General features: G+C 44.1%; 1 protein-coding gene across 1 annotated transcript in view; it reads left to right on the top strand.

Moving 5' to 3' along the window:
* The window catches only part of LOC139545533 (adhesion G protein-coupled receptor E5-like), a 47,357-nt gene that overhangs the window by 3,355 nt on the left and 21,772 nt on the right, over positions 1-22,230 (top strand). The window contains exons 2-4 of the mRNA XM_071353426.1: positions 3,466-3,702; positions 16,644-16,790; positions 19,116-19,244. Coding sequence (XP_071209527.1) covers positions 3,466-3,702; positions 16,644-16,790; positions 19,116-19,244 — 513 coding nt within the window. The remainder of the gene's footprint in view (positions 1-3,465; positions 3,703-16,643; positions 16,791-19,115; positions 19,245-22,230) is intronic.

The following is a 22,230-nucleotide window of genomic DNA, read 5'->3' as shown; positions in this document are numbered from 1 at the left end:
AGTACTATGTTCAGGTAGTTGTGTTATGGATGTAGTACTATGTTCAGGTAGTTATGTTATGGATGTTATTGATGTAGTACTATGTTCAGGTAGTTATGTTATGGATGTAGTACTATGTTCAGGTAGTTATGTTATGGATGTAGTACTATGTTCAGGTAGTTATGTTATGGATGTAGCACTATGTTCAGGTAGTTATGTTATGGATGTAGTACTATGTTCAGGTAGTTGTGTTATGGATGTAGTACTAGGTTCAGGCAGTTATGTTATGGATGTAGTACTATGTTCAGGTAGTTATGTTATGGATGTAGTACTATGTTCAGGCAGTTATGTTATGGATGTTATGGATGTAGTACTATGTTCAGGTAGTTGTGTTATGGATGTTATGGATGTAGTACTATGTTCAGGTAGTTATGTTATGGATGTAGTACTATGTTCAGGTAGTTATGTTATGGATGTAGTACTATGTTCAGGTAGTTATGTTATGGATGTTATGGATGTAGTACTATGTTCAGGTAGTTATGTTATGGATGTAGTACTATGTTCAGGTAGTTATGTTATGGATGTTATGGATGTAGTACTATGTTCAGGTTATGTTCTGTTATTCATTGCTGTCAGAATATCACTGTTTCCAGGAAGCAACTCAGTAACAGGACTGACACTAGATGTCTATTTGGAGAGTCCCTGAATGAGTCAGAGCTGGGTTCAAATACTACTCGATATATATTGCAAACAGTTAATATGGGCTTTATTGAGTTTGCCTAGCGTAATTGAACCAATAGAATAGTGTCTACAGTACAAACTCTGCCCATACAGTACTTCAGACAGGCTAGAAATGAAAGGATCTGAAATGTTTTAAATAGTATTTGAACCCAGGTCTGATATGAGTACAGATTTCTCTACTTCTTCACCTTGACTGAGTGAGCATAGCCTTGCTATTGAGAAAGACAGCCGAAAGCAGACCTGGCTCTCAAGAGAAGACAGGATATGTGCACACTGCCCACAAAATTAGGTGGAAACTGAGCTGCACTTCCTAACCTCCTGCCAAATGTATGACCATATTAGAGACACACATTTCCCTCAGATTACACAGACCCACAAAGAATTTTAAAACAAATCCAATTTTCTTAAACTCCCATATATTCCGCAGTGTGCAATCACAGCAGCTGTAAAGGGGTGAGTAACTGGTGGCAGTGAAGTCAGATGCAGGAGAGCAGAACTCGGTAATAGCCGGAGCAGTTTAAATTCAAAACCAACGGCATCAAGAATAAACCAACATGGGTACAAAACCCGACGCGCACCAGTAACCATGTGCACAAGCACTTACAACAAACCACACAAAGACATGGGGGGAACAGAGGGTTAAATACACAACACTTAATGAGGGAAATGAGAACCAGGTGTGTGGGAATACAAGACAAAACAAATGGAAAATAAAAAGTGGATCGACGATGGCCAGAAGACCGGTGAACCGCCGAACACTGCCCGAACAAGGAGAGGAACCGACTTCGGTGGAAGTCATGACAGCAGCAAGATTTGTGACCTGTTGCCAAAAGAAAATGCAACCAGTGAATAACAAACACCATTGTAAATACAACCTATATAGATGTTTATTTATTTTCCATTTTGTACTTTAACTATTTTCACATCATTACAACACAGTGTATTACCATAATATGACAGAGGGGAGAGGGGGAGAGAGAGAGATCAAGCAGGGAGGGTTGGGAGAGGGGCAGAGAGAGCTACTGACAAAAACATGAGATGAAATATACAGAGAAGGAGTTCAAGGGAATACCTACACTCTTCGAAGAAATGCTTCCAAAGGGGTTCTTTGACTGTCCCCATAAAGAGTTTTGACTTTTTGGTTTAATGTAGAACTCTTTTCGTTTCCATGTAGAACCCTCTGTGGAAAGGGTTCTACATGGAACCCAAAAGAGTTCTTCCTGGAACCAAAAAGGGTTCTTCAAATGGTTATCCTATGGGGACAGTCGAAGAACCCTTTTCGGTTGTAGATAGCACCTTTTTTTCTAAGTGTCAGTTGTACAGCTGAATTTATTCAACAGAAATGTGTCTTCCGTGTTTAACTCAACCCCTATAAATCAGAGAGGTGCAGGGAGCTGCCTTAATCTACATCCACGTCTCGGGGAGGGACGGAGAGGGTGGCAGAGAGGGAGAGAGAGAGGAGGTCAAGAGAGATGAAAAAGGATAGAAAAACAGACAGACAGACAGACAGACAGACAGACAGACAGACAGACAGACAGACAGACAGACAGACAGACAGACAGACAGACAGACAGACAGACCAACTTTTAGAATGAGAGAAAGAAAGAGATAGAGAGAGAAGAAGGAAGGAGAGGGATGCACTCTGACAGTGTCTGTTGATGAAGGGAGGTAGTCTTTATAACTTCATAAAAACCCTCAGTGTGTGTGTGTGTGTGTGTGTGTGTGTGTGTGTGTGTGTGTGTGTGTGTGTGTGTGTGTGTGTGTGTGTGTGTGTGTGTGTGTGTGTGTGTGTGTGTGTGTGTGTGTGTGTGTGTGTGTGTGTTGAAATGAATAAGTACTCAACCCCTTTGTTATGACAAGCCTAAATAAGTTCAGTAGTAAAAATGTGCTTAACAAGTCACATAATAATTTGCATGGACTTACTCTGTGTTCAGTGATATACTGTATACACATTATCATAAATAATGTGGCCGAGACACTTTTCTTCTTAAAAGTCCAAAATCTTGACAACTTTACTAGTGACATGCAAAACATAATGAAACAAATACCAAAAGATAGTTTTTGAGTGATATTCCCCTTTATGTTTAGTAACCTAGCTATAATATCTCTGTCTTCTCTCCTTTACTCCAGTTTAGTAACCTAGCTATAATATCCATGTCTTCTCTCCTATACTTCAGTTTAGTAACCTAGCTATAATATCTCTGTCTTCTCTCCTATACTTCAGTTTAGTAACCTAGTATAATGTCTGTCTTCTCTACTATACTTCAGTTTAGTAAACTAGCTATAATATCTCTGTCTTCTCTAAAATACTTCAGGTTAGTAACCTAGCTATAATATCTCTGTCTTCTCTACTATACTTCAGTTTAGTAACCTAGCTATAATATCTCTGACTTCTCTACAATACTTCAGTTTAGTAACCTAGTTATAATATCTCTGTCTTCTCTCCTATTCTTCAGTTTAGTAACCTAGCTAAAGTTGCAATGTGGAGAATAAGTATATTACTAGTGATTATACCCATGGGCCTATAGTACACGAGCCTATGGAATAGAGTGCCATTTGGGAACAAATTGTAAAAACTAATAATAATTATTGCATCCCAACGAGGTCCAGAGTGTTACAGGGATGGGAATGAAGCTAGCCCGAGGCTAGTACTTTCAGACCGGGCTAGTAGGAAACTGGTTGAATAACTTGAATATCTCTCTCTCTCTCTCTCTCCCCTTCTTTCTCCTCCCTCTCTTCTCACAGGTCTTCATTTCAGTCTACTGGGGAATCTAGAGGCCATAGATTGCCCCGGGGGCTTCATAGCCAATGGGACAAAATCATGTGTTGATGCAGATGAGTGTAAAGAGTGGGACAGTGCCCCACCCTGTGGAAGTAATACCACGTGTTACAACACACAGGGGAGCTTCTACTGTCAGTGTCTACCTGGGTTTGTATCCACAACGACTTTCAAGTTTACTCCTCTCACTGGGGAGTGTAAGGGTGAGTATTCAAATGTCTGTGTGTGTGTGTGTGTGTGTGTGTGTGTGTGTGTGTGTGTGTGTGTGTGTGTGTGTGTGTGTGTGTGTGTGTGTGTGTGTGTGTGTGTGTGTGTGTGTGTGTGTGTGTGTGTGTGTGTGTGTGTGTGTATTACATGCCGAGGGAACGAACATTTACATGTTCAGAGTCCTCTTATCTGTCCGAGTTTAAAGAGAATGTTAATAATGATCAATTTTGTGGGGGGGGGGAGATAATGATATTATTCTATGTGTAGGTGGGGAGGGGGGTGGATAATGATATTATTCTATGTGTAGGTGGGGAGAGGGGTGGATAATGATATTATTCTATGTGTAGGTGGGGAGGGGGGTGGATAATGATATTATTCTATGTGTAGGTGGGGAGGGGGGTGGATAATGATATTATTATATGTGTAGGTGGGGAGGGAGGTGGATAATGATATTATTCTATGTGTAGGTGGGGAGGGGGGTGGATAATGATATTATTATATGTGTAGGTGGGGAGGGAGGTGGATAATGATATTATTCTATGTGTAGGTGGGGAGGGGGGTGGATAATGATATTATTCTATGTGTAGGTGGGGAGGGGGGGTGATAATGATATTATTCTATGTGTAGGTGGGGAGGGAGGGGGATAATGATATTATTCTATGTATAGATGGGGAGGGGGTTGGAAAATGATATTCTTCTTTGTGTAGGTGGGGAGGGGGGTGATAATGATATTATTATATGTGTAGGTGGGGAGGGGGGTGGATAATGATATTATTCTATGTGTAGGTTGGGAGGGGGGTTGATAATGATATTATTCTATTTGTAGGTTGGGAGGGGGGTGGATAATGATATTATTCTATGTGTAGGTGGGGAGGGGGGGTGATAATGATATTATTCTATGTGTAGGTGGGGAGGGAGGTGGATAATGATATTATTCTATGTGTAGGTGGGGAGGGGGGTGGATAATGATATTATTCTATGTGTAGGTTGGGAGGGGGGGTGATAATGATATTATTCTATTTGTAGGTTGGGAGGGGGGTGGATAATGATATTATTCTATGTGTAGGTGGGGAGGGGGGGTGATAATGATATTATTCTATGTGTAGGTGGGGAGGGAGGGGGATAATGATATTATTCTATGTATAGATGGGGAGGGGGTTGGATAATGATATTCTTCAATGTGTAGGTGGGGAGGGGGGTGATAATGATATTATTCTATGTGTAGGTGGGGCGGGAGGTGATAATGATATTATTCTATTTGTTGGTGGGAGGGGGGAGGTGGGGATAATTATATTATTCTATGTGTAGGTGGGGAGGGGGGTGGATAATGATATTATTCTACGTGTAGGTGGGGAGGGGGGTGGATAATGATATTATTCTATGTGTAGGTGGGGAGGGGGGTGGATAATGATATTATTCTATGTGTAGGTGGGGAGGGGGGTGGATAATGATATTATTCTACGTGTAGGTGGGGAGGGGGGTGGATAATGATATTATTCTATGTGTAGGTAAGGAGGGGGGTGGATAATGATATTATTCTATGTGTAGGTGGGGAGGGGGGTGGATAATGATATTATTCTATGTGTAGGTGGGGAGAGGGGTGGATAATGATATTATTCTATGTGTAGGTGGGGAGGGGGGTGGATAATGATATTATTCTATGTGTAGGTGGGGAGAGGGGTGGATAATGATATTATTCTATGTGTAGGTGGGGAGGGGGGTGGATAATGATATTATTCTACGTGTAGGTGGGGAGGGGGGTGGATAATGATATTATTCTATGTGTAGGTGGGGAGGGGGGTGGATAATGATATTATTCTATGTGTAGGTGGGGAGGGGGGTGGATAATGATATTATTCTATGTGTAGGTGGGGAGAGGGGTGGATAATGATATTATTCTATGTGTAGGTGGGGAGGGGGGTGGATAATGATATTATTCTATGTGTAGGTGGGGAGAGGGGTGGATAATGATAGTATTCTATGTGTAGGTGGGGAGGGGGGTGGATAATGATATTATTCTATGTGTAGGTGGGGAGGGAGGGGGATAATGATATTATTCTATGTATAGATGGGGAGGGGGTTGGATAATGATATTCTTCTATGTGTAGGTGGGGAGGGGGGTGATAATGATATTATTCTATGTGTAGGTGGGGAGGGGGGTGGATAATGATATTATTCTATGTGTAGGTTGGGAGGGGGGTTGATAATGATATTATTCTATTTGTAGGTTGGGAGGGGGGTGGATAATGATATTATTCTATGTGTAGGTGGGGAGGGGGGGTGATAATGATATTATTCTATGTGTAGGTGGGGAGGGAGGTGGATAATGATATTATTCTATGTGTAGGTGGGGAGGGGGGTGGATAATGATATTATTCTATGTGTAGGTGGGGAGGGGGGGTGGATAATGATATTATTATATGTGTAGGTGGGGAGGGGGGTGGATAATGATATTATTCTATGTGTAGGTGGGGAGGGGGGTGGATAATGATATTATTCTATGTGTAGGTGGGGAGAGGGGTGGATAATGATAGTATTCTATGTGTAGGTGGGGAGGGGGGTGGATAATGATATTATTCTATGTGTAGGTGGGGAGGGAGGGGGATAATGATATTATTCTATGTATAGATGGGGAGGGGGTTGGATAATGATATTCTTCTATGTGTAGGTGGGGAGGGGGGTGATAATGATATTATTCTATGTGTAGGTGGGGAGGGGGGTGGATAATGATATTATTCTATGTGTAGGTTGGGAGGGGGGTTGATAATGATATTATTCTATTTGTAGGTTGGGAGGGGGGTGGATAATGATATTATTCTATGTGTAGGTGGGGAGGGGGGGTGATAATGATATTATTCTATGTGTAGGTGGGGAGGGAGGTGGATAATGATATTATTCTATGTGTAGGTGGGGAGGGAGGTGGATAATGATATTATTCTATGTGTAGGTGGGGAGGGGGGTGGATAATGATATTATTCTATGTGTAGGTGGGGAGGGGGGTGGATAATGATATTATTATATGTGTAGGTAGGGAGGGGGGTGGATAATGATATTATTATATGTGTAGGTGGGGAGGGAGGTGGATAATGATATTATTCTATGTGTAGGTGGGGAGGGGGGTGGATAATGATATTATTATATGTGTAGGTGGGGAGGGAGGTGGATAATGATATTATTCTATGTGTAGGTGGGGAGGGGGGTGGATAATGATATTATTATATGTGTAGGTGGGGAGGGAGGTGGATAATGATATTATTCTATGTGTAGGTGGGGAGGGGGGTGGATAATGATATTATTCTATGTGTAGGTGGGGAGGGGGGGTGATAATGATATTATTCTATGTGTAGGTGGGGAGGGAGGGGGATAATGATATTATTCTATGTATAGATGGGGAGGGGGTTGGAAAATGATATTCTTCTTTGTGTAGGTGGGGAGGGGGGTGATAATGATATTATTCTATGTGTAGGTGGGGAGGGGGGTGGATAATGATATTATTCTATGTGTAGGTTGGGAGGGGGGTTGATAATGATATTATTCTATTTGTAGGTTGGGAGGGGGGTGGATAATGATATTATTCTATGTGTAGGTGGGGAGGGGGGGTGATAATGATATTATTCTATGTGTAGGTGGGGAGGGAGGTGGATAATGATATTATTCTATGTGTAGGTGGGGAGGGGGGTGGATAATGATATTATTCTATGTGTAGGTTGGGAGGGGGGGTGATAATGATATTATTCTATTTGTAGGTTGGGAGGGGGGTGGATAATGATATTATTCTATGTGTAGGTGGGGAGGGGGGGTGATAATGATATTATTCTATGTGTAGGTGGGGAGGGAGGGGGATAATGATATTATTCTATGTATAGATGGGGAGGGGGTTGGATAATGATATTCTTCTATGTGTAGGTGGGGAGGGGGGTGATAATGATATTATTCTATGTGTAGGTGGGGCGGGAGGTGATAATGATATTATTCTATTTGTTGGTGGGAGGGGGGAGGTGGGGATAATTATATTATTCTATGTGTAGGTGGGGAGGGGGGTGATATTGATATTATTCTATGTGTAGTTGGGGAGGAGGTGATAATGATATTATTCTATGTGTAGGTGGGGAGGGGGGTGGATAATGATATTATTCTATGTGTAGGTGGGGAGGGGGGTGGATAATGATATTATTCTATGTGTAGGTGGGGAGGGGGGTGGATAATGATATTATTCTATGTGTAGGTGGGGAGGGGGGTGGATAATGATATTATTCTACGTGTAGGTGGGGAGGGGGGTGGATAATGATATTATTCTATGTGTAGGTGGGGAGGGGGGTGGATAATGATATTATTCTATGTGTAGGTGGGGAGGGGGGTGGATAATGATATTATTCTATGTGTAGGTGGGGAGAGGGGTGGATAATGATATTATTCTATGTGTAGGTGGGGAGGGGGGTGGATAATGATATTATTCTATGTGTAGGTGGGGAGAGGGGTGGATAATGATATTATTCTATGTGTAGGTGGGGAGGGGGGTGGATAATGATATTATTCTACGTGTAGGTGGGGAGGGGGGTGGATAATGATATTATTCTATGTGTAGGTGGGGAGGGGGGTGGATAATGATATTATTCTATGTGTAGGTGGGGAGGGGGGTGGATAATGATATTATTCTATGTGTAGGTGGGGAGAGGGGTGGATAATGATATTATTCTATGTGTAGGTGGGGAGGGGGGTGGATAATGATATTATTCTATGTGTAGGTGGGGAGAGGGGTGGATAATGATAGTATTCTATGTGTAGGTGGGGAGGGGGGTGGATAATGATATTATTCTATGTGTAGGTGGGGAGGGAGGGGGATAATGATATTATTCTATGTATAGATGGGGAGGGGGTTGGATAATGATATTCTTCTATGTGTAGGTGGGGAGGGGGGTGATAATGATATTATTCTATGTGTAGGTGGGGAGGGGGGTGGATAATGATATTATTCTATGTGTAGGTTGGGAGGGGGGTTGATAATGATATTATTCTATTTGTAGGTTGGGAGGGGGGTGGATAATGATATTATTCTATGTGTAGGTGGGGAGGGGGGGTGATAATGATATTATTCTATGTGTAGGTGGGGAGGGAGGTGGATAATGATATTATTCTATGTGTAGGTGGGGAGGGAGGTGGATAATGATATTATTCTATGTGTAGGTGGGGAGGGGGGTGGATAATGATATTATTCTATGTGTAGGTGGGGAGGGGGGTGGATAATGATATTATTATATGTGTAGGTGGGGAGGGAGGTGGATAATGATATTATTCTATGTGTAGGTGGGGAGGGGGGTGGATAATGATATTATTATATGTGTAGGTGGGGAGGGAGGTGGATAATGATATTATTCTATGTGTAGGTGGGGAGGGGGGTGGATAATGATATTATTCTATGTGTAGGTGGGGAGGGGGGGTGATAATGATATTATTCTATGTGTAGGTGGGGAGGGAGGGGGATAATGATATTATTCTATGTATAGATGGGGAGGGGGTTGGATAATGATATTCTTCTATGTGTAGGTGGGGAGGGGGGTGATAATGATATTATTCTATGTGTAGGTGGGGAGGGGGGTGGATAATGATATTATTCTATGTGTAGGTTGGGAGGGGGGTTGATAATGATATTATTCTATTTGTAGGTTGGGAGGGGGGTGGATAATGATATTATTCTATGTGTAGGTGGGGAGGGGGGTGGATAATGATATACTTCTATGTGTAGGTTGGGGGGGGTGATAATGATATTATTCTATTTGTAGGTTGGGAGGGGGTGGATAATGATATTATTCTATGTGTAGGTGGGGAGGGGGGGTGATAATGATATTATTCTATGTGTAGGTGGGGAGGGAGGGGGATAATGATATTATTCTATGTATAGATGGGGAGGGGGTTGGATAATGATATTCTTCTATGTGTAGGTGGGGAGGGGGGTGATAATGATATTATTCTATGTGTAGGTGGGGCGGGAGGTGATAATGATATTATTCTATTTGTTGGTGGGAGGGGGGAGGGGGGGATAATTATATTATTCTATGTGTAGGTGGGGAGGGGGGTGATATTGATATTATTCTATGTGTAGTTGGGGAGGAGGTGATAATGATATTATTCTCTGTGTTGTTTGGGGAGGAGGTGATAATGATATTATTCTATATGTAGGTGGGGAGGGGGGTGGATAATGATATTATTCTATGTGTAGGTTGGGAAGGGGGGTTGATAATGATATTATTCTATGTGTAGGTGGGGAGGGGGGTGGATAATGATATTTTACATTTACATTTAAGTCATTTAGCAGACGCTCTTATCCAGAGCGACTTACAAATTGGTGCATTCACCTTATGACATCCAGTGGAACGGCCACTTTACAATAGTGCATCTAAATCTTTTAAGGGGGGGGGGGGTGAGAAGGATTACTTTATCCTATCCTAGGTATTCCTTAAAGAGGTGGGGTTTCAGGTGTCTCCGGAAGGTGGTGATTGACTCCGCTGTCCTGGCGTCGTGAGGGAGTTTGTTCCACCATTGGGGGGCCAGAGCAGCGAACAGTTTTGACTGGGCTGAGCGGGAACTGTACTTCCTCAGTGGTAGGGAGGCGAGCAGGCCAGAGGTGGATGAACGCAGTGCCCTTGTTTGGGTGTAGGGCCTGATCAGAGCCTGGAGGTACTGAGGTGCCGTTCCCCTCACAGCTCCGTAGGCAAGCACCATGGTCTTGTAGCGGATGCGAGCTTCAACTGGAAGCCAGTGGAGAGAGCGGAGGAGCGGGGTGACGTGAGAGAACTTGGGAAGGTTGAACACCAGACGGGCTGCGGCGTTCTGGATGAGTTGTAGGGGTTTAATGGCACAGGCAGGGAGCCCAGCCAACAGCGAGTTGCAGTAATCCAGACGGGAGATGACAAGTGCCTGGATTAGGACCTGCGCCGCTTCCTGTGTGAGGCAGGGTCGTACTGATATTATTCTATGTGTAGGTTGGGAGGGGGGGTGATAATGATATTATTCTATGTGTAGGTGGGGAGGGGGTGATAATGATATTATTCTATGTGTAGGTGGGGAGGGGGGTGGATAATGATATTATTCTATGTGAAGGTGGGGAGGGAGGTGGATAATGATAGTATTATATGTGTAGGTGGGGAGGGAGGTGGATAATGATATTATTCTATGTGTAGGTGGGGAGGGGGGTGATAATGATATTATTCTATGTGTAGGTGGGGAGGGGGTGATAATTATATTATTCTATGTGTAGGTGGGGAGGAGGGTGATAATGATATTATTCTATGTGTAGGTGGGGAGGGGGATGATAATGATATTATTCCATGTGTAGGTGGGTAGGGGGGTGGATAATGATATTATTCTATGTGTAGGTGGGGAGGGAGGTGGATAATGATATTATTCTATGTGTAGGTGGGGAGGGGGGTGATAATGATATTATTCTATGTGTAGGTGGGGAGGGGGGTAGATAATGATATTATTCTATGTGTAGGTGGGGAGGGGGGTAGATAATGATATTATTCTATGTGTAGGTGGGGAGGGGGTGATAATTATATTATTCTATGTGTAGGTGGGGAGGAGGGTGATAATGATATTCTTCTATGTGTAGGTGGGGAGGGGGATGATAATGATATTATTCCATGTGTAGGTGGGTAGGGGGGTGGATAATGATATTATTCTATGTGTAGGTGGGGAGGGGGGTGATAATGATATTATTCTATGTGTAGATGGGGAGGGGGCAGGGGGGGATAATGATATTAGTCTTTGTGTAGGTTGGGAGGGGGGTGGATAATGATATTAGTCTTTGTGTAGGTGGGGAGGGGGGTGGATAATGATATTATTCTATGTGTAGGTGGGGAGGGGGTGATAGTGATATTATTCTATGTGTAGATGGGGAAGGGGGAGGAGGGTGATAATGATATTATTATATGTGTAGGTGGGGAGGAGGGTGATAATGATATTATTCTATGTGTAGGTGGGGAGGGGGGTGATAATAATATTATTCTATGTGTAGGTGGGGAGGGGAGTGATAATAATATTATTCTATGTGTAGGTGGGGAGGAGGGTGATAATGATATTATTCTATGTGTAGGTGGGGAGTGGGGTGGATAATGATATTATTCTATATGTAGGTTGGGAGGGGGTGATAATGATATTATTCTATGTGTAGGTGGGGAGGAGGGTGATAATGATATTATTCTATGTGTAGGTTGGGAGGAGGGTGATAATGATATTATTCTATGTGTAGGTGGGGAGGGGGGTGGATAATGATATTATTCTATGTGTAGGTGGTGAGGGGGGAGGAGGGTGATAATGATATTATTCTATGTGTAGGTGGGGAGGGGGGTGGATAATGATATTATTCTATGTGAAGGTGGGGAGGGAGGTGGATAATGATAGTATTATATGTGTAGGTGGGGAGGGAGGTGGATAATGATATTATTCTATGTGTAGGTGGGGAGGGGGGTGATAATGATATTATTCTATGTGTAGGTGGGGAGGGGGTGATAATTATATTATTCTATGTGTAGGTGGGGAGGAGGGTGATAATGATATTATTCTATGTGTAGGTGGGGAGGGGGATGATAATGATATTATTCCATGTGTAGGTGGGTAGGGGGGTGGATAATGATATTATTCTATGTGTAGGTGGGGAGGGAGGTGGATAATGATATTATTCTATGTGTAGGTGGGGAGGGGGGTGATAATGATATTATTCTATGTGTAGGTGGGGAGGGGGGTAGATAATGATATTATTCTATGTGTAGGTGGGGAGGGGGGTAGATAATGATATTATTCTATGTGTAGGTGGGGAGGGGGTGATAATTATATTATTCTATGTGTAGGTGGGGAGGAGGGTGATAATGATATTATTCTATGTGTAGGTGGGGAGGGGGATGATAATGATATTATTCCATGTGTAGGTGGGTAGGGGGGTGGATAATGATATTATTCTATGTGTAGGTGGGGAGTGGGGTGGATAATGATATTATTCTATATGTAGGTTGGGAGGGGGTGATAATGATATTATTCTATGTGTAGGTGGGGAGGAGGGTGATAATGATATTATTCTATGTGTAGGTTGGGAGGAGGGTGATAATGATATTATTCTATGTGTAGGTGGGGAGGGGGGTGGATAATGATATTATTCTATGTGTAGGTGGTGAGGGGGGAGGAGGGTGATGATGATATTATTCTATGTGTAGGTGGGGAGGGGGATGATAATGATATTATCCCATGTGTAGGTGGGTAGGGGGGTGGATAATGATATTATTCTATGTGTAGGTGGGGAGGGGGGTGATAATGATATTATTCTATGTGTAGATGGGGAGGGGGCAGGGGGGGATAATGATATTAGTCTTTGTGTAGGTTGGGAGGGGGGTGGATAATGATATTAGTCTTTGTGTAGGTGGGGAGGGGGGTGGATAATGATATTATTCTATGTGTAGGTGGGTAGGGGAGTGATAATAATATTATTCTATGTGTAGGTGGGGAGGAGGGTGATAATGATATTATTCTATGTGTAGGTGGGGAGGGGGGTGGATAATGATATTATTCTATGTGTAGGTGGGGAGGAGGGTGATAATGATATTATTCTATGTGTAGGTGGGGAGGGGGTTGATAATGATATTATTCTATGTGTAGGTGGGGAGGAGGGTGATAATGATATTAATCTATGTGTAGGTGGGGAGGAGGGTGATAATGATATTATTCTATGTGTAGGTGGGGAGGGGGGTGGATAATGATATTATTCTATGTGTAGGTGGGGAGGAGGGTGATAATGATATTATTCTATGTGTAGGTGGGGAGGGGGGTGGATAATGATATTATTCTATGTGTAGGTGGGGAGGGGGGTGATAATGATATTATTCTATGTGTAGGTGGGGAGGGGGGTGATAATGATATTATTCTATGTGTAGGTGGGGAGGAGGGTGATAATGATATTAATCTATGTGTAGGTGGGGAGGAGGGTGATAATGATATTATTCTATGTGTAGGTGGGGAGGGGGGTGGATAATGATATTATTCTATGTGTAGGTGGGGAGGGGGGTGGATAATGATATTATTATATGTGTAGGTGGGGAGGAGGGTGATAATGATATTATTCTATGTGTAGGTGGGGAGGGGGGTGATAATGATATTATTCTATGTGTAGGTGGGGAGGAGTGTGATAATGATATTATTCTATGTGTAGGTGGGGAGGAGGGTGATAATGATATTATTCTATGTGTAGGTGGGGAGGGGGGTGGATAATGATATTATTCTATGTGTAGGTGGTGAGGGGGGAGGAGGGTGATAATGATATTATTATATGTGTAGGTGGGGAGGGGGGTGGATAATGATATTATTCTATGTGTAGGTGGGGAGGGGGGTGGATAATGATATTAGTCTATGTGTAGGTGGGGAGGGGGGTGGATAATGATATTATTCTATGTGTAGGTGGGGAGGGGGGTGATAATGATATTATTCTATGTGTAGGTGGGGAGGAGGGTGATAATGATATTATTCTATGTGTAGGTGGGGAGGAGGGTGATAATGATATTATTCTATGTGTAGGTGGGGAGGGGGGTGGATAATGATATTAGTCTATGTGTAGGTGGGGAGGGGGGTGGATAATGATATTAGTCTATGTGTAGGTGGGGAGGGGGGTGGATAATGATATTATTCTATGTGTAGGTGGGGAGGGGGGTGATAATGATATTAATCTATGTGTAGGTGGGGAGGAGGGTGATAATGATATTATTCTATGTGTAGGTGGGGAGGGGGGTGGATAATGATATTATTCTATGTGTAGGTGGTGAGGGGGGAGGAGGGTGATAATGATATTATTCTATGTGTAGGTGGGGAGGAGGGTGATAATGATATTATTCTATGTGTAGGTGGGGAGGGGGGTGGATAATGATATTATTCTATGTGTAGGTGAGGAGGGGGGTGATAATGATATTATTCTATGTGTAGGTGGGGAGGGGGGTGGATAATGATATTATTCTATGTGTAGGTGGGGAGTGGTGTGGATAATGATATTATTCTATGTGTAGGTAGGGAGGGGGGAGGATAATGATACTATTCTATGTGTAGGTGGGGAGGGGGTGGTTAATGATATTATTCTATGTATAGGTGGGGAGGGGGGTGATACTAATATTATTCTATCTGTAGGTGGGGATGGTGGGTGATAATGATAATATTCTATGTGTAGGTGGGGAGGGGGTGGTTAATGGTATTATTCTATGTGTAGGTGGGGAGGGGGGAGGATAATGATACTATTCTATGTATAGGTGGGGAGGGGGGTGATAATGATATTATTCTATGTGTAGGTGGGGAGGGGAGTGATAATGATATTATTCTATGTGTAGGTGGGGAGGGGAGTGATAATGATATTATTCTATGTGTAGGTGGGGATGGTGGGTGATAATGATATTATTCTATGTGTAGGTGGGGAGGGGGGTGGATAATGATATTATTCTATGTGTAGGTGGGGAGGGGGGTGATAATGATATTATTCTATGTGTAGGTGGGGAGGGGAGTGATAATGATATTATTCTATGTGTAGGTGGGGAGGGGGGTGGAAAATGATAATATTCTATGTGTAGGTGGGGAGGGGGTGGATAATGATATTATTCTATGTGTAGGTGGGGAGGGGGGAGGAGAGTGATAATGATATTATTCTATGTGTAGGTGGGGAGGAGGGTGATAATGATATTATTCTATGTGTAGGTGGGGAGGGGGGTGATAATGATATTATTCTATGTGTAGGTGGGGAGGGGGGAGGATAATGATACTATTCTATGTGTAGGTGGGGAGGGGGGTGGATAATGATATTATTCTATGTGTAGGTGGGGAGGGGGGTGGATAATGATATTATTCTATGTGTAGGTGGGGAGGGGGGTGATACTGATATTATTCTATGTGTAGGTGGGGAGGGGGGTGATACTGATATTATTCTATGTGTAGGTGGGGAGGGGGGTGGATAATGATATTATTCTATGTGTAGGTGGGGAGGGGGGTGATACTGATATTATTCTATGTGTTGGTGGGGAGGGGGGTGATACTGATATTATTCTATGTGTAGGTGGGGAGGGGGGGTGATACTGATATTATTCTATGTGTAGATGGGGAGGGGGGGTGATACTGATATTATTCTATGTATGATGTATTCCACAACTAGCACAGCTGACTCAAATGGTCACCTGATCATCAAGACTTTCATTCTTTAATTAAGCTACGTTAGTTCTGGAATACATCCAACACGTGGACTGTCCAGGTACTGGAGGAGAGGTTAGGGAGTCACTGGAGGAGAGGTTAGGGAATCACTGGAGGAGAGGTTAGGGAGTCACTGGAGGAGAGATTAGGGAATCACTGAAGGAGAGGTAGGGAATCACTGGAGGAGAGGTTAGGGAATCACTGGAGGAGAGGTTAGGGAGTCACTGGAGGAGAGATTAGGGAATCACTGAAGGAGAGATTAGGGAATCACTGGAGGAGAGGTTAGGGAATCACTGGAGGAGAGGTTAGGGAATCACTGGAGGAGAGGTTAGGGAATCACTGGAGGAGAGGTTAGGGAGTCACTGGATGAGATGTTAGGGAATACCTGGAGTAGAGGTTAGGGAATCACTGGAGGAGAGGTTAGAGAGTCACTGGAGGAGAGGTTCGGGAATCACTGGAGGAGAGGTTATGGAGTCACTGGAGGAGAGGTTCGGGAATCACTGGAGGAGAGGTTATGGAGTCACTGGAGGAGAGGTTAGGGAATCACTGGAGGAGAGGTTATGGAGTCACTGGAGGAGAGGTTAGGGATTCACTGGAGGAGAGGTTAGGGAATCACTGGAGAGGTTAGAGAGTCACTGGGGGAGAGGTTAGGGAGTCACTGGAGTAGTGTTAGGGAGTCACTGGAGGAGAGGTTAGGGAGTCACTGCTCTATCACCATATTTCTTTCTCTCTTCAGATCTCAATGAGTGCGAGGTGGAACCACAGGTTTGTGGCAGCAACACAATTTGCCTCAACACCATCGGGAGCTTCAACTGTCAGTGTCGACCTGGGTTCACATCCACAACGACTGTCAACTTTACTGCTCTCACTGGGGAGTGTAAGGGTGAGTATTCAAGTGTGTGTGTGTGTGTGTGTGTGTGTGTGTGTGTGTGTGTGTGTGTGTGTGTGTGTGTGTGTGTGTGTGTGTGTGTGTGTGTGTGTGTGTGTGTGTGTGTGTGTGTGTGTGTGTCGTGCGTGCGTGCGTGCGTGCGTGCGTGCGTGCGTGCGTGCGTGCGTGCGTGCGTGCGTGCGTGCGTGCGTGCGTGCGTGCGTGCGTGCGTGCGTGCGTGCGTGCGTGCGTGTGTGTGTTAAATGCTACAATGTCAAGGGAATCTCTCTGTCTCTCTCCTCCTCTCTCCATCTCTCTATATGTCTGTATTTCACTCTGGTCCTCTTGTAGACATCAATGGTTGCTTCGACTGTCCCTGTACTTCTGGATTCGGCAAAAGAGGAGATGGGGATTGTAACGATGAGTCCAGAGTGTGTATCTGTGTGGGGAGGTGTGTGTGGGGAGGTGTGGGGCGGTGTGTGTCGGGATGTCTGTGTGGGGCGGTGTGTGTGGGGATGTCTGTGTGGGGAGGTGTGTGTGACGGTGTGTGTGGGGATGTCTGTGTGGGGAGGAGTGTGTGTGTGTCACATAACTTCTTGTTTGTTTACACACTTATACTCTTATGTTGTCACATCGGCATGGCAACGGATGTAATTGAGACCCTGTATGTGTGTGTGTGTGTGATGTGAGGGTCTCAGCTTCGCTTGTGTGTGTGTGTGTGTATGTATTCCCTCGGTGTGCGCCGCTCTGGACATGTGCACAAACATACCTGGCCGATACACCTGCACCTGTCCGTCAGGGCTCAGTAACCACGGTCCTGGCTAAATTCCCAATCTGGCCCTCAACCATCACGGTCACCTAATAATCCCCAGTTTACAATTGGCTCATTCATCCCCCTCCTCTCCCCTGTAACTATTCCCCAGGTCGTTGCTGCAAATGAGAACGTGTTCTCAGTCAACTTACCTGGTAAAATAACGGTAAAATAAAAGAAATAAACAGTACTAGCACAGTTGATGATGTAGCACAGTTGATGACGTAGCACAGTTGATGACGTAGCACAGTTGATGACGTAGCACAGTTGATGATGTAGCACAGTTGATGACGTAGCACAGTTGATGATGTAGCACAGTTGATGATGTAGCACAGTTGATGACGTAGCACAGTTGATGATGTAGCACAGTTGATGACGTAGCACAGTTGATGATGTAGCACAGTTGATGATGTAGCACAGTTGATGACGTAGCACAGTTGATGACGTAGCACAGTTGATGATGTAGCACAGTTGATGACGTAGCACAGTTGATGACGTAGCACAGTTGATGATGTAGCACAGTTGATGACGTAGCACAGTTGATGACGTAGCACAGTTGATGATGTAGCACAGTTGATGACGTAGCACAGTTGATGACGTAGCACAGTTGATGATGTAGCACAGTTTATGACGTAGCACAGTTGCAACAACTGCAGTGTAGTCGGACTGGAACGAGACCCCGTACCCTAAACCAGTTTGAACTGTGACCCCAACACATCGTCTTGCATGCGGCAGAACTAAGACTCTGGCTGCATCCCAATAATCTCTCCTTTCTCGTGAAGTGTGCACTTGTTCACTTTCCTTCACTGAACTCACACTAGCATGCCTCCACCAATCCAATGCTTTTAGATTTGAAGTAGTGAACGAGTGTACACTTCAGAGGGAAGGAGAGAGTAGTGGCCTCAAGGGTGGAATGTTTCTTAATATTTTTCATAATTTCGTAATTAATAAACACTTTTTTTTAACTGCCCCAAAAATATGTCAAATAGTTTTGTTATATTTCAGCCTTCTGTGATGTATACAAAGTGTAATATCGGGATGCAAACTAAACATTTTAGCTCTATATCTGACGTGGTACAGGTGTCTTCTTTTTTTAATCCCACAACCATGTGTGTGAGATGTATATTTTTGTTTCAAAGTAGATTTGTTTAAGATTACCAAGAAACACTCTGTGTGACCTTGATTTACCCACTGCAGTAAATCAATGGCACACAAACTGTGTGGATGGCTGGCACCCCTCATCTAAGGCTGTTGTTCTAGAATGTCCTGTGTTTCTTCTTCTCTTTGTTTAAGACTACTCTCCTCAAGTTGTTGTGCGTTCTCTTTCTTTCTCTCTCTCTCTCTCTCTCTCTCTCTCTCTCTCTCTCTCTCTCTCTCTCTCTCTCTCTCTCTCTCTCTCTCTCTCTCTCTCTCTCTCTCTCTCTCTCTCTCTCTCTCTCTCTCTCTCTCTCTCTCTTTCTCTCCTGCCCTCCTCCTCCTCCCACCCTCCATCTCTCACCATCTCTCCATCTTTCCATCTCTGTGTGCAGACATGGATGAGTGTAAGGAGAAGACTGCTGATTGCCCCAACAACTCATTCTGTGTGAACAACCCAGGATCTTACGACTGCATCTGTCTGTCTGGGTACACACTAACAGAGAGCAAGAGGGTGTGTAAAGGTGAGAAACATGCTTTTATCATATGGGACCCCTTTCACCGTGTCACTTCGTATGAGTGTGTGTGTACTGTGTACTGTGTACTGTGTGCGTGTGTACTGTGTGCGTTGCGCTCTAGTCATGTGCACAAACACACCTGGCAGAGACACCTGTAACTGTCTGTCAGGGCTCAGTAACCACGGCGACAACACATGTTATCCCTGACCTCTAACCCCAGATTCCTGACCTCTAACCCCATGACCCCTTCTTTTGGCCGAGTTCCAATCCAGATGTCTGCCTGAACTCACAGCTGTACCCATAACATGACATAGCAGTAATCTGATGCCTGGATGAGCTGTCAGTGTTTTCCCCACTGCAGTAAATCAATAGCACATCCACAGGTTGTTGTTCTGGAATGTATTTTGTTTCTTCTCTGTTTCTTATTGTTCTTCTCACTGGGATGTGTTCAGTTGTCTGCCTCCTCCTCACTTCTCTCCTCAAGTGTTTATGTTAATGTTTGTGCATTCTCTCTCTCTCTCTCTCTCTCTCTCTCTCTCTCTCTCTCTCTCTCTCTCTCTCTCTCTCTCTCTCTCTCTCTCTCTCTCTCTCTCTCTCTCTCTCTCTCTCTCTCTCTCTCTCTCTCTCTCTCTCTCTCTCTCTCTCTCTCTCTCTCTAAATGTGTTGAATTGATAATAGACCTACATGTATGTTCTCTCTCATCTGTCCAGGTGTAAACTCAAATAAAATAAAATTGTATTAGTCAAATGCACCGAATACAACAGGTGTAAAATTTACAGTGAAATGATTACTTACAAGCCTTTAACCAACAATGCAGTTTCAATACAAATAAGTAAAAAATAGAAAAGTTAAAAAAAAACTAATAATAATTATTATTATTATTAAAGAGCAGCAGTAAAATAACAGTAGCGAGGCTAAATACAGAGATTAGCGAGGCTAAATACAATGTGGAGATTATATACAGGGTGTTACGGTACAGAGTCAATGTGGAGGCTATATACAGGGTGTTACGGTACATAGTCAATGTGGAGGCTAAATACAGGGGGTACCGGTACAGAGTCAATGTGGAGGCTATATACAGGGGGTACCGGTACAGAGTCAATGTGGAAGCCAAATACAGGGGGTACCGGTACAGAGTCAATGTGGAGGCTATATACAGGGGGTACCGGTACAGAGTCAATGTGTCAATGTGGAGGCTATATACAGGGGGTACCGCTACAGAGTCAATGTGGAGGCTATATACAGGGGGTACCAGTACAGAGTCAATGTGGAGGCTATATACAGGGGGTACCGGTACAGAGTCAATGTGTCAATGTGGAGGCTATATACAGGGGGTACCGGTACAGAGTCAATGTGGAGGCTATATACAGAGGGAACCGGTACAGAGTCAATGTGGAGGCTAAATACAGAGGGTACCGGTACAGAGTCAATGTGGAGGCTATATACAGATGGTACCGGTACAGAGTCAATGTGGAGGCTAAATACAGGGGGTACAGGTACAGAGTCAATGTGGAGGCTATATACAGGGGGTACCGGTACAGAGTCAATGTGGAGGCTAAATACAGGGGGTACCGGTACAGAGTCAATGTGGAGGCTACATACAGGTGGTACCAGTACAGAGTCAATGTAGAGGATAAATACAGGGGGTACCAGTACAGAGTCAATGTGGAGGCTATATACGGGGGGTACCAGTACAGAGTCAATGTGGAGGCTATATACAAGGGTTACCGGTACAGAGTCAATGTGCGAGGGCACCGGTTAGTGGAGTAATTGAGGTAATATGTAGATATAAGTAGAGTTGAAGTGACTATGCATAGATAATAAACAGAGAGTAGCAGCAGCGTAAAGGAGAGGGGGAGGGGGGGCAATGCAAATAGTCTGGGTAGCCATTTGGATAGCTGTTCAGGAGTCTTATGGCTTGGGGTTTAGAAGCCTCTTGGACCTTAACTTGGACTTGACCTGGCGCTCCGGTACCGCTTGCCGTTCAGTAGCAGAGAGAACAGCCTATGGGGTGGCTGGAGTCTTTGACAATTTTTAGGGCCTTCCTCTGACACCGCCTGGTATAGAGGTCCTGGATGGCAGAAAGCTTGGCCCCAGTGATGTACTGGGCCGTACACATTACCGTCTGTAGTACCTTGCGGTCGGAGGCCGAGCAGTTGCCATACCAGGCAGTCATGCAACCAGTCAGGATGCTCTCAATGGTGCAGATGTAGAACTTTTTGAGGATCTGAGGACCCATTTCAGTCTCCTGGGGGGGCAATAGGCATTGTCGTGCCCTCTTCACGACTGTCTTGTTGTGTTTGGACCATGATAGTTTGTTGGTGATGTGAACACCAAGGAATTTGAAGCGCTCAACCTGCTCCACTACAGACCCGTCGATGAGAATGGGGGCGTACCCGGTCCTCCATTTCCTGTAGTCCACAATCACAATAACTGTCATCCAAATGAAAGCTATACAGTCAGTGAGCATCTAAAATTTCAAAAGCAATGGGTATTTTGGATAATTGGACGCCAAGGGAATATATCCAATTTTAAGTGTGGTCCTCCGGACCTCGTTGAAGACCAAATGCAGCCAACTTGGAAAAATGAGTTTGACCCCCCTGAACTAGACTGTTAGAGAGTTCACTACCCTCACTGATCCCCATGCTACTTCCTCAAACAGAGGTTACTGTTGTGCCACTGCAAACTGCCACATAAGGACAGGTCTAGGTTCAGTTTTACTGTGTAAGCCTGGATAATGGTGATCAGTAAGGGACTATATAAACTGATCTATAAGTGTGGTGCTTATATTACAGGAGGGACTTTCCTCTGTTGCTGCAGATACCGTTATTCCACTGGCAGCTTCCTCTTTCTAATCCTGAGGCCCAAATGACACCCTTTTCCCTATATAGTGCACTACATTAGACCAGGGCCCTATTCCCTATATAGTGCACTACATTAGACCAGAGCCCTATTCCCTATATAGTGCACTACATTAGACCAGAGCCCTATT

This window comes from Salvelinus alpinus, chromosome 2, assembly GCF_045679555.1.
Source record: "Salvelinus alpinus chromosome 2, SLU_Salpinus.1, whole genome shotgun sequence".
NCBI classification, from domain to species: Eukaryota; Metazoa; Chordata; class Actinopteri; order Salmoniformes; family Salmonidae; genus Salvelinus; species Salvelinus alpinus.
Note: the sequence above shows the minus strand (reverse complement) of the source record. Positions and strands in the feature narration are given on the sequence as shown.